General features: G+C 43.0%; 1 protein-coding gene across 1 annotated transcript in view; it reads left to right on the top strand.

The window, feature by feature from the left end:
• Positions 1 to 547: 547 nt before the first annotated feature.
• The window catches only part of SLC23A2 (solute carrier family 23 member 2), an 85996-nt gene continuing 72724 nt past the window's right edge, over positions 548 to 13819 (top strand). Inside the window, exon 1 of the mRNA XM_068987154.1 lies at positions 548 to 655. Within this exon, the coding sequence (XP_068843255.1) occupies positions 548 to 655 (108 nt within the window). The remainder of the gene's footprint in view (positions 656 to 13819) is intronic.

Raw genomic sequence — 13819 nt, 5'->3', positions numbered from 1 at the left:
TACCACTGAGCCCCCAGGGAAGATTTGGGCTTGCCACATTTTAAGTGCTTAGTATCCTGTGACTAGTGACGAATGTATTGGACAAGACAGATGTAGGGTATTAACATCATTGTAGAAAGGTTCCATTGGATAGTGCTGAACTAAAAGATAGATACTGTAATGCATGTCAAAGAAATGCCTCTTCTATTTTTTTCCTCCCTAGTATTATGATATTTTTGATAGTCAATTTTGGTGGTCCCCCTCTCCAGAGGGTGGTTCAGAATCTGAATGACTATAAATGAAGGTGGATGAGGACTTGAAAAGTGATTAAGTAATGAGTTTTTTTAATGTTTGGCTATAATTGTACTCTGACTTTCCCGTGCAGGAAACACAATGTCTGTGTGTCTTGTGTGTTGTTTGTATGCTTGACATGATTTGGCTGCTTTCTTTTTTTCTAGGTGCTAAGAAATGGCACTTGTGGGGCTCATCTCTGCCTGAGAATCGGCACTGAAAGAGCTGACTCTGAACTTCCAACCACTGCAGTCCCCAAGCTACTCTTTTTCTCTTAATGATGGGTATTGGTAAGAACACTACATCCAAATCCATGGAGGCTGGAAGTTCAGCTGAAGGCAAATATGAAGATGAAGCGAAGCACCCGTCTTTCTTTACTCTTCCGGTAACAGCATTCCCTGTCTTCCTTTCTTCTTAAGTCACTCTAAAGTAGTTTCTGCATTGAATAGGATTAACATTAATACTTCTGTTCTTAGTGAAAGTTAAGGCGATTGAAGAGCAAATGCTTTTCACACAAGATAGTCTTTGGGAACCCTGTTGTCTGACAATGGTTTTGGCTTGCTTTCTGCCTAGAGTCAGGGCTTTCCTGGTGGCTCAGAGGGTAAAGCGTCTGCCTGTAATGCGGGAGACCTGGGTTTGATCCCTGGGTTGAGAAGATCCCCTGGAGAAGGAAATGGCAACCCACTCCAGTATTCTTGCCTGGAAAATCCCATGGACAGAGAAGCCTGGTAGTCTAGAGTCCATGGGGTCGCAAAGAGTCGGACTCAACTGAGCGACTTCACTCACTCACTGCCTGGAGTCACCTGATAGGATTAACTCCAAGAAGGAAGCATGCCTTGCTGTGCACACTGTAAAACTGGCCCAGTGTTTACTGTGTACTAGAGGATGTTGAAGGCTTAATTTTATCTCCAAAAATGTGTTTTTATGAAATAATCTGTGACCCAACTTCAGACTTGTATTTCAAGGTGGGAGGATGAATGAATGCATTCATTGTTTGGAACCCAAATGTCCGTGACTTGTATTATGGTAATAGCATCTAAGATAGAGATATTTTGCCTGGATAAGTGATATCAGATAAGTCAGATAAGGTTGATGACACATTCATTATATTCAGTGCTAATATTTTTTTTCAGATGTAGGATTATGACTTGATGTGTGTAAAGATACCTATAGTGTTAGTTTAAAGAAGAAAAAGCTCTTTAGAGGGATCTTGCCTCAGGTTTTTTTCCCCTTAATATTAGAAATGGTAATGTCAAGAATACCGTTCTAGGATTCTTTAAAACAGGGTCCTGGAATTTGCCTTGTTGCAAATACCCAGTAAGAAAAATACGAACACAGCATCTTTAAGTACGTTGGTTGACCAAATCTACAGTAATATTTTGATTTTTACTCTGTGAAATCAGGGAGATATTTCACTGATTTTGTAAGTGGTATTACTTGTTTTCTTTCTTCAAAGTAGAAATTTCTGTTATACTGAAGGCTTATCTAGAGGAAGAGAGAAATCAGGTTTTCAGATTTCAACTGAAGCATCTTTGAAAAATGAAAAGGAAAGTTCATGCCTGGGTTTTGACTTGTCTCTCCTGCACCATTTGCTCAACAGACCATTTACCCTGCCCTACTCCACTTGAGAGACAAAAACTTTAGTTCACTTGGGTCTGCTTTGTCATTATGGTTTAGGGATTTAGGCTTATTTTAGCATTCAGATTGTGATAGTACACAATTAGTGGTTAAATTCACCCATATATGTTATCAGTTTTCATATTCACTGTTGTTTTTTGTGTCCCTCTTCTCTTTGTTCACTTGTCTTTTAAACCATACCAAGGGTCTATGAATGGTCACTGTCTTTGTGTGTTTGCACTTCTGAAAATAACTGTATTTTGCTCTGAACTCTTGAATGGATTTCTGTTAACTGTACAGTACAGCCTCCCGTTCTAGCTCCATTTTTCTTTAACTGCTTTCTTATGATTTGTAAGTCTTTTTCTAGTGCTTCCTTTTGGCTGGATTCCCCAGTGTTATTTTCCAGTTGATTAATTCTTTGTGCACAGTTGTGTGTTTATGTTGAACTTTTATGGCCATGATTGTATTTCTTATTTCTAAAGTTACTATTCAGTTTATATCTGCCTGTTTTTGGTTCTTAATTTCTTATATGTATGTGTTTTTAAATGTTTGTGAATTTTAAAATGTACAAATGACCTTAATGTACTATTTTTCTCATTGTTCTATTATACTTTCATCTGGTGTGAAATCCTCTTGTTTCTTTTGATATTTTCTTCTCTCTCCCTGCCACTCCCTGCTTCTCTCTCTGTAGTTTTGCCTTTTCTTTCCTGGATCCAGTCCAGAACCTGGTCTTACAGTGGGAGGTCTTCCTGTCTTCCCCCGGTGGTGCAGACCTGCTGCTGGCCCTTGTGTACTGCCTGGTTCTGGCCCTCCCCTTATGCAGGGACCCCTCAGCCCCTGTTTCCCCATGGAAGTTGCCTAACTAAGGTCTTCTGGGCCCAGAGCTTCTTGGGTCCCAACGTCCACCCATTCATTGTTTTATGTTTCTTATATTCTAAAAGACTTGTCAGTTTCTAGCCTTGCCTGTTTGGAGGTTTTCCAAATGCCATTGTTTTTTTAGGGGTGCAGTTGGGAAGGAGTATTCCTCAAAGCCTTAATTTCCAGATTCATTTTCACCAGGAGTACAACAAGTATATGGGAGCTGGGAATATGGATATACTATGTAGTTAGACATAAAAATAATGTGAATATAAAGTTAATTTAACACTTGAGCAGTTTCATTTAGAGATGTTATGGAATTTTTACTTTATTCTTTGGCTATAAAAGTTAAGCATTAAAAAGGGAGGGAAAAAAAGAGGAGTAATAGAATTGAAATCAGTGGGAGCTACTGGGAGGAATGTGACATATCAAGGAGAGAAGCTGTAAAGATCAGCACATGAGCCACCAGGATGACTTAGAACAGGGATGCCAAGAAGTGTGTTAGCATAGGTTCCCTCAGAGCTTATAAGAAAATAGAAGATGAAATAAAAGAAGGAAAACAGATGAAAAGAAAAGCTTATCCAAAAATGTTCATGAAGAAATAATTCATGTGTTGGAATTTGAGGTTGTAGAAAGTTTTTGTCAGGAAATATTTTGTAATAAAAATAGGAACAGTATGCCACCCTTATTTAATCACTAGTTAAATTACTTACCCTAAGAAAACTTAAAAAATAAGGTAAAAGGCCGTTTGAAAATATTTATTATTTTTATTTATTTGGCTGTGCTGGTCCTTGTTGTGCATGGGGGATCTTCAGTTTCCGTTGCAGCATGCAAACCATTAGATGTATCATGTGGGCTCTAGTTGCCTGACTAGGGGGATCAAGCCTGGCTCTTGCATTGAGAATGGGGAGTCTTAGCCAGTGGAGCATCCTAGTGGGATTTTGAATCTCATTTTGAATGACTTCTTGTTGATAGGGCAGAGGTAGGGGGTTAGGTTAGAGCTGCTCCCTTTTTGATACCCAGTTGGTAGGATTATTTTGGTCACTGCGTCTCTGCTCTTAGGACATGCATCTGTCTCTCCTTCCTCATTCAGGGACCACAGGGTCTGCACACTAATTTCATAGAATCTGATAGTCTTAGAATTGAAAGTGGCTTTAGAACTTTCGTAGTGGTTCTGTGGAAAGGTGAAATGTAGGACTTTGCCCAAAGCATCTAGCTAACGTGATGTGTTAAGTTTATCAGTTGGATCACACAGGCTCTTGTCCCCAAGGAGTTCACAGCCAGGTGAGCAAGACAAGGGCTGCACATGCATTGATCATCTGAGTTTCACTGATGTTCCTGGGGATAGTCTTCAAAATAAAGAGTTGGGAGTGGTGGTGATTTAACTGCTCTAGTTGATGCTCCAGTGGGAGCAGCGGTGAAAAATAATACTCAGTTTTGTTTCTTACAGCTGCTTGTCAGTGTTAGCATCTGACTGACTTTGTGGTTCTGGTTGTGGTTTTGTTTTCTTTTCCCTATAATGTGGCTCCTCGGTGGGTTTGAGAAATGGTGTTTTGGATTAGAGGGTTAGTCCTCCTAAGAGAATCTCTAAGCCAGTTTCAAATATAGGTGATTTTCTTTTCCTTCTGACTATATTCTCTCATGGAAAATGTGATTGCATTAGAAAAAGACAGGTATGGGTAGAGGCAGGAGGTGTTGAGGTGGGGAGAGGACCCTTGGCTCTGTTGGTCTCTGGATGCAGTGGCAGCTGAAATGGACCCTGAAGTGAAAGGAGGCAGGGTCAGAACATGTCAGGATAGTGCAGGGGAGGGGAGCAATCTGAGGCAAGTCAGGGGTAGAAGAGTAAAGGTGTGGAGGATGGTGTTAGAACAGTAGGCTAGAAGCTGAGATTCCGGGTAGTTCCTGAATGATTGGCTCAAAAGTTTAGAATTTTGTAGTCTATCAGTAAAAAGCTCTCCAAGAGTTTTGACCAGGGGAATAGCCTAAAAGGTTGCACTTTAGAACACACTAGCATTGGGCACAATTAGACAGAGAAGTGTCATTTTAGTCAATTCTGGCTGCTATAACAATTTACCGTAGACTGGGTGACTTAAGGGTTTTCCTGGTGGCTCAGACAGTAAAGAATCCTCCTGCAGTGCAGGAAGCCTGGGTTCGATCCCTGGGTTGGGAAGATCCTCTGGATAAGGAAATGTCTACCCACTCCAGTATTCTTACCTAAAGAATTCCATGGACAGAGAGGAACCTGGCGGGCTACAGTCCATGGGGTCTTAAAGAGTCAGATACAACTGAGTGACTAACACTTCCACAGACATTTCTTTCATACAGTTTTATTGGAGTCATGGAAGAACAAGATGAAGGTACCAGCAGATTTGATTCTTGATGGGGACTTTTCTTGGCTTGCAGACAGCTGCCTTCTTACAGGATCCTGACAAGCCTGAGAGAAGCAGCTCTGGTGTCTCTTCTTAAAAGAATACTAAGCCTGTTATGGGGGTTCTACCCTTAAGACCTTATCTAAATCGAGTTACCTTTCAAAGGCCCTACCTTCTAATCATGTTGGGAGTTAAGGCTTCAACATAATGAATTTTGGGGGGACGAAACATTCAGTCCATAACAGATATCTGTTGCAGTTCTCATTTAGCAAGTATTTATTGAACACATTCTGTATTAGAGGTGGCCCATATCTATGTATAAAACCTTCCAGTTTACTTTTTGCCTTCAAGTAGTGGGTGAGCAGGAGCAGTGAGTGGACAGTTCTAGCACAGTAGAGTGAGCGTTGCAGTAGGAATTCCTGGAGCATACAGTTGGAGCCGACTGGAAGGGCCCTGGACTCTTTTAGGGAAAGCTGGTTGAGGGGAGGACAGGTTACGACAGGGAGGGTCAGGGAGGTTTCGGAGATACCAGAGTCTCAAGTGTGGGCAAATGCAGCAGGAATGGAGATGAGGCTGACAGAAGAGATGCTGAGGAGGTTTTGAGAGCTGAGAGAGAGGAGAAAGTTAAGGGGGACATTTAGATTTATATAAAGGGAACTTGGTTGCACGATGGTACCTTTGCAGAAAAGAAGTACAGGGAAAATCATAGGTTTGGAGGATGGGGGAAGATAGAAGATAATGGATTGCATTTGAGAAATTGTGGATTTGAGATGCTGATGAAATTCTTGGAGACACTGGGGCTGTGGAACTTGAAGCACAGAGAAGCAGGAGTGTAATAATAATAAAAAATTCTTTTAAAGACATGGGGCTAAGGTGGCTGGTGGCTGGATCCAAAGAGAGCTGGCATAGGAAGAAAGGAGAGCTGAGAATCTCACTGTTGGAGATGCCTACCTGTGGGCGTCTTAGAGCACTGAGACAAGGACATCACTGCCTGTCAGGGCCTTACTTCATCCTGGCTTTCCAAAATGTAAACGTTGAAAAGTAACCAATAGGGCAGCTCTGTATTTGTTTTTTTTTCTCTAGATCTGTGCCACCTCCAGATTCTCTAGCTCTTGTGCTGCTAGCACAGTAGCTGCTAGCCGTATCTGGCTATTTAAATGCAAATTAATTAAAATTAGATAAAATATAAGTCCAGTCTCTCAGATGGACTAGTCAACTTTTTTTTTTTTTAATTTGCTAGCTGATCTAGCCCTTCCTAGACTCTAAAATTCAGGCTCTTATTTCCTTGTTTGCTTTGGAGTTAGAAGTTGGGCCTCAGGCTGGCAAAGACATCTAGAGGCCAGTGTGCTGGAGTGCAGGGAGGTGGGACAGTGGGAACAAAGCTGGCTGTTACTCAGAACCAGGTTTGGTGATGGTCTCAGGAGTGAGTTGCTGGGGGTACAGGTGTAAAAGATCTCGGGGCATCTCATGTTAGATAATTGTTTCCTCAAATGCTACAAGTGCTGATTTTTTCAAAGACAATTCCTATGGAAGGAAATAAGTGAAAATTTATTTTATTTTATTCTTAAAATAAAGACTCGTGACAATAATGAGAGAAAGAATAAGCCATACATAGAGGAAGAATAATGAATAAATCACATTAAGATCAAGAAACATGCAAAGCCCCAAGGTTCATAGACATTAGGTCATATGTTCAGTTCAGTCGCTCAGTTGTGTCCGACTCTTGGAGACCCCATGAATCACAGCACGCCAGGCCTCCCTGTCCCTCACCAACTCCCAGAGTTCACTCAAACTCATGTCCATTGAGTCAGTGATGCCATCCAGCCATCTCATCCTCTGTTGTCCCCTTCTCCTCCTGGCCCCAATCCCTCCCAGCATCAGGGTCTTTTCCAATGAGTCAACTCTTCGCATCAGGTGGCCAAAGTATTAGAGTTTCAGCTTTAGGATCAGTCCTTCCAATGAACACCCAGGACTGGTCTCCTTTAGGGTGGACTGGTTAAATCTCCTTGCAGTCCAAGGGAAGCTCAAGAGTCTTCTCCAACACCACAGTTAAAAAGCATCAATTCTTCAGCACTCAGCTTTCTTCACAATCCAGCTTTCACATCCATACATGACCACTGGAAAAACCATAGCCTTCACTAGATGGACCTTCGTTGGCAAAGTAATATCTCTGCTATGTTCAGAGTTGGTATTAAATAGGAGAAAGATAGTAAAAGAGCTTCTCTATATCCCAGGGGAATCTTGTTAGGCAAGTTTGTGTGCTTTTAGAGGCAGGGTGCTGCACTCAATATGCCAGTAAATTTGGAAAACTCAGTAGTGGCCACAGGACTGGAAAAGGTCAGTTTTCATTCCAATCTCAAAGGAAGGCAATGCCAAAGAATGCTCAAACTACCACAAAATTGCACTCATCTCACACGCTAGTAAAGTAATGCTCAAAATTCTCTAAGCCAGGCTTCAGCAGTACGTGAACCGTGAACTTCCAGATGTTCAAGCTGGTTTTAGAAAAGGCAGAGGAACAAGAGATCAAATTGCCAACATCCGCTGGATCATGGAAAAAGCAAGAGAGTTCCAGAAAAACATCTATTTCTGCTTTATTGACTATGCCAAAGCCTTTGACTGTGTGGATCACAAGAAACTGGAAAATTCTGAAAGAGTTGGAAATACCAGATCACCTGACCTGCCTCTTGAGAAACCTGTATGCAGGTCAGGAAGCAACAGTTAGAATTGGACATGGAACAACAGACTGGTTCCAAATAGGAAAAGGAGTATGTCAAGGATGTATATTGTCACCCTGCTTCTTTTAACTTATATGCAGAGTACATCATGAGAAACGCTAGGCTGGAAGAAGCACAAACTGGAATCAAGATTGCTGGGAGAAATATCAATAACTCAGATATGCAGATGACACCACCCTTATGGGATAGTGAAGAAGGACTAAAAAGCCTCTTGATGAAAGTGAAAGAAGAGAGTGAAAAAGTTGGCTTAAAGCTCAACATTCAGAAAACGAAGATCATGGCATCTGGTCCCATCACTTCATGGGAAATAGATGGGGAAACAATGGAAATAGTGAGAGACTTTATTTTCGGGGGCTCCCAAATCACTGCAGATGGTGACTGCAGCCATGAAATTAAAAGATGATTGCTCCTTGGAAGGAAAGTTATGACCAACCTAGACAGCAAATTAAAAAGCAGAGACATTACTTTGCCAACAAAGATCCATCTACTGAAGGCTGTGGTTTTTAGTGGTCATGTATGGATGTGAGAGTTGGACTGTGAAGAAGGCTGAGCACCAAAGAATTGATGCTTTTGAACTGTGGTGTTGGAGAAGACTCTTGAGAGTCCCTTGGACTGCAGGGAGATCCAACCAATCCATTCTAAAAGAAATCAGTCCTGGGTGTTCATTGGCAGGACTGATCCTAAAGCTGAAACTCTAGTACTTTGGCCACCTGATGCGAAGAGCTGACTCTTTGAAAAAGACCCTGATGCTGGAAAAGATTGAGGGCAGGAGGAGAAGGGGACGACAGAGGATGAGATGGTTGGATAGCATCACTGACTCAATGGAAATGGGTTTGGGTGGACTCCGGGAGTTGGTGATCGATAGGGAGGCCTGGAGTGCTGCGGTTCATGGAATCACAAAGAGTCAGACATGACTGAGAGACTGAACTGAACTCAACTGAGGAGATGTGTAAGGAATGAATGCAGACCAGCACGAAATCAGAACCAGAAAACAGAAAAGAAGCCTTAAAGAACTGCCATACCCTAAGGGCACTGGCCAGGAGGCACCGCCAGGAAGAGGCTTACTCTGCAGTTCCCCTGTGTTGGTAGCTCCTATATCTTCTGAACCTGGAAGGACATCCAAGGAAAACTAAGTAAATAGTTTGAACTTAACTGTTGGCATAGAGTGGTGATACAGTCTAATGTTTCTGCTGAGCCTTAAGTTTTTGTTTTTTCTCCTTCTAACAGGCTCTATGAGAATATTTGAGTCTCCTCTCTCGGGTGCCAAGAATAGATCATTCAGTCTGGAGATATTAAGGGGATGGACTGAGGAGTAGCTTTATTAGGTTCAGTTTTATCAAAGAATAGAAAAAATATTCATCAGTGTTCATACAAATCTGTTATTTCAGATTTCCTTGGTATATTTTCTGTAGAGCCATATAATGTTAAGAACCCATGATCCCTAACTTGGTAGGTACCACGCAAACCTTGTAACAAGCTACTTACAGCCCAGTTGGCGTTTGAGATATTAGGAAAAAGAGTATGTATATCTCTTTATCTGGCTGTTTTCCTGTATCCTTTATTATATCCTTTAATAAACTGGCAGACGTAAAGTGTTTCCCTGAGTTCTGTGACCTCTAGCAAATTAATCAGACCTGAGGAGAGGGGGTTGTGGGAACCTCCAATTTGTAGATAAATTGGGCAGAAGTTGTGGGAAAGACTTGGATTACTGCTTGGGATTGACGTCAAAAGTAGCAGGGGGAGCAGTCATGTGGGGCTGAGCCCTTTAGCACTCTCTAGGTGGACTGTCAGAGTTGAGTTAATTGCAGAACCTCTGGCCGATTTCACAGAGAACTGCTTGCTGTGGAGAAAAATCCTCTCCCATTTGGTGGCCGGAGTGTCAGAGGGGAAGTATGAGCAGTAAAGGAGACATGGGAAAGACAGAGTAGGTAGACCAAACTGGATTTTTCTAATACAGCAGGAGATACAGCAAGCCAGCAAACAAACCGTAAGTGTTAGGGGGTTTGAATTCAGTAAGGGTGCTGTGGGCGTGCCCATGAGGAACCCCTGCCCAGCCCCAGAGGAGATGACATCAGAGTCCCGAGAAATGTCTGGGTGTGGCAGGTCCAGAGGAGGGAGAACGAGGACCTTCTGGCTGAGGGGACAGTGCAGCCGTGTCCTGCTCTGGGCACAGGTTCATTGTGAACAGTACGGTAGAGTTGGGTTGGGCAGTAGGGGTGCTCGTGAACAGTTGTAGCAGAATCAGTTACACTCAAGTTTTAGGGTAGAGAATTCCTGCTGTGGGCACAAGGAGGTCTGGAGATAAGGAGAGTTAGGGTTTAAAACAGTTCAGGTGGTACTGATTGTGACTTGATCTGGGAGAGCAGAAAGGAAAGGAACTCTTTCCTTCCCAGATGCTTCATGTGAGGCTCTGGGAACACAGATTACTACCCCTGTGAAACTGATCTCCAGGTGCTGAGAGAAGACAGATGATAAATAAGCAGAAGCATCATGTGGTGGCTGGTGACAAGTTCTGTGAAGAAAATCAATCAAGGAAGGGAGATAGCAAGGGATAGAATGTGAAGTCACATTGTGGTCATTCAGGACCTGCAGACTATTGATTAATTTATCCTTTAAAAAATGCTCTCAGTTATTTCCCTCAGGTTCAAAACTCTAGGGAACAGCAATGAATTAAACAGCAACCCCCGCTGACCTCACAGAGCTTTCATTCTGGCAGGGGAGACAGGTAATGTACACTAAAAATAGATCACATGTGTAGATGTATGTCTGAGTACCAAGGAAAAAATAAAACCAGGAAGAGGGATAGAAACTGCTCAGGCTGATATGTTAAACTTTCAGGTGGCCAGGAGAGGTGGCACTAGAAAATGGAAGAGCATCATGGCAGTGTGTGAGCTGCAAGTGCAGAGACACTGAGGCAAGAGGTGCCTGGTGTACCTGAGGAGCCCTGAGGAGGAGGTGTGGCTGGACAGAGGGTAGGGTGATGTCAGTAGACTGTGTAGGCCTCATGGCCCTGGTGAGGATTTTGGCTTTCGAGTTAGATAAAAAGCTGTTAGTGGGCTTTGAGCAGAGGTGTGATGTGCTCTGCCTAATTTTAAACACTCCTTCTGACTGCTGAGTGGGAAGCCAGCTGAAGAAGCAAGCAGAAGATCAGTCGGGAGGTGATTCCCACAGAGCAGGTGGGCTGACTCCAGCTAGGGTGCCAGCAGTGTAGGTGTGGTGACAAGTGGTCGGGCATTGGAGGAGAGCTGACCTGGATGCTGATGAACTAGAAGAGAGTAGGAACAAGAGAGAGGAACCAAGCATGGCTTCAGGTTTCCCCCTGAGCGTCTGGGAGATGAATCGGCCAAGTACTGAGATGGTGCAAGGCAGAGGGAGTCGTGAGTTTAGTGTGGCCATGGAGACACTGGATAGAAAGCTGGTAAGGGCAGCATTGTGGCTGGAGCTGTTCCCTGTGTGTTGGCAGTGTGGAGATGGCAGGTAAAGCCAAGGGATTAGATGCTATCTCCTAGGGATAGATGCCCCTAAGAGAGCAAGAGCGTCTGCGGACCCTGCACTGAAGAGATGCGGTGTTTGGAAGTTTGGAAGCTGAGGAGGACCAGTAGTAGGGAGAAGTAAGGAGTGGTAGCTTAGGTGGGAGGGAGACCTCAAGAGAGGTCATTGTTTGAGGGGGAGAGTGACACCCTCCTTGTTGTGTATAAGCAGCCAGTGAGGGAAGCATTGCAAAAGTAAGCTGGATGAAGAGTAAGGATGGATGACTTGATTTAGCCAGATGAGCACCAGAGAGGACAGTGAAGGTTTGTGCGAGAGTTACTGTAGTGATGTGCCATGGCCCCAAGACGGGGTGAAGACGGAATTAAGGCTGAAGCGTCATGGGCTCTGAGGCATAAGATGTTGAAAAGGCATTTGGGCTTGGCAAATGCTGAGGGCTTGGCAGTCTTGCTGAGGTCAGGAAACTGGGGATTAGGGTCCTTGGAATTAGGTCCTAAGATGGAATTAGGGTCCATCTTTCCTAAGAGAAAAGATGGGTAGATCAGGAACAGGCAGCTTCGAGAGGTGCTAAAGGTACAGATGTGACCAGATTAGGTGTTGTCTTAGGTATGGGTGATGAGGTATACAATAGGAAGTCAGGAATGACTTGAGGAGGTTGGATAGGCCACCTGGGTGTATGGTGGCACCTTTTGGTGAAGTAAGAGACACACAGACAGGACACAGGGGTTGGTGTGAGGAAATAATGAATTGATAGAGCAGAATGTTTAATTCTGTATTCTTTCATTATGCTTTGTGTTCATATACAGTCAGGAAAGTCATGATTGATTCCTTTGCATCTGAGGTCTTTTCCCTCTTGTCTTCTGGCAGAAGCAGGCTGCTAGAAGACAAGCCATACTTGTTGATACATCTCCCCTTTATGCTCACAAGGGTCCTGGTTTGGTTGATATCTGGTCACTTTAATTACACCAGAAAGTCATGTGTTAATTTTAGTTGTTCAGTCACTAAGTTGTGTCCAACTCTGCAACCTCTTGAACTGCAGTGTGCCAGGCTTCCCTGTCCTTGACTATCTCCTGGAGTTTCATCAAACTCATGTGCATTGAGTCAGTGATACCATCCAACCATCTGATCCTCTGTTGCCCCCTTCTCCTTTTGCCTTCAATCTTTCCCAGCATCAGGGTTTTTTCCAATGAGTTGGCTCTTCCATCAGGTGGCCAGAGTATTGGAGCTTCAGCATCAGTCCTTCCAGTGAATAGTCAGGATTGATTTCCTTTAGAATTGACTGGTTTGATCTTTGTGCTGTTCAAGGGACTCTTCTCCAGTACCACAGTTTGAAAGCATCAGTTCTTCGGCACTCATCCATCTTTATGGTCCAATTCTCACATTCGTACATGACTACTGGAAAAACTGTAGCTTTGACTATACAGACTTATGTTGGCAAAGTGATGTTTCTGCTTTTTAATCCACTGTCTAGCTTTGTCATAGTTTTTCTTCCAAGGAGCAAGCATCTTTTTCATGGCTGCAGTCACCATCCACAATGATTTTAGAGCCCAAGAAAATAAAGTCTGTCACTGTTTCCATTTTTTTCCCCTTCTATTTGCCATGAAGTGAAGAACCAGATACCATAATCTTAGTTTTTTTGAATGTTGAGTTTTAAGTCAGCTTTTTCACTCTCCTCTCTGACCTTCATCAGGAGGCTCTTAGTTCCCCTTCACTTTCTGCCATTAAAGTGGTATCATCTGCATATCTGGGGTTATTGATATTTTTCCCGGCAATCCTGATTCCAGCTTATAAGTCATGCAGCCAGGCATTTTGCATGATGTACTCTGCATGTAAGTTAAATAAGCAGGGTGACAATATGCAGCATTGGCGTACTCCTTTTTGCAGTTTTGAACCAGTTCATTGTTGCATGTCTGGTTCTGCGTGTTGCTTCTTGTCCTGTACATGTTTCTCAGGAGACAGGTAAGGTGGTCTGGTATTCCCATCTCTTTAAGAATTTTCCAGAGTTTGTTGTGATCCACACAGTTAAAGGCTTTGGCATAGTCAATAAAGCAGAAGTAGATGTTTTTTGGAATTCCCTTGCTTTTTCTGTGATCCAGCAGATTTTGGCAATTTGATCCCTGGTTCTGCTGCCTTTTCTAAATCTAACTTATACATCTGGAAGTTCTTGGTTTATGTACTGCTGCAACCTAGCTTGAAAGATTTTTCCCTTGGACAGCAAGGAGATCAAACCAGTCAATCCTAAAGGAAATCAACCCTGAATATTTATTGAAAGGACTGATTCTTAAACTGAAGCTCTGATACTTTGGTCACCTGATGCGAAGAGCTGATTCATTGCAAAATACAGAGTTTGGAGCATGGTTGGAGCGTGGTTCTTTCTAGTAGTGAGAGTTTCATGTTGTGGATTGGCTGGGAGATGTATCCTGCTGGCAGATAGTTGTGTAGGCAAAGAAATGTCACAAACCCAGTTGTCTTGTGTAAAAA

Source organism: Capricornis sumatraensis, chromosome 15 (assembly GCF_032405125.1).
Source record: "Capricornis sumatraensis isolate serow.1 chromosome 15, serow.2, whole genome shotgun sequence".
NCBI lineage: Eukaryota > Metazoa > Chordata > Mammalia > Artiodactyla > Bovidae > Capricornis > Capricornis sumatraensis.
The sequence above is the reverse complement of the archived record's forward strand: the minus strand, read 5'-3'. Positions and strand labels throughout refer to the sequence as shown.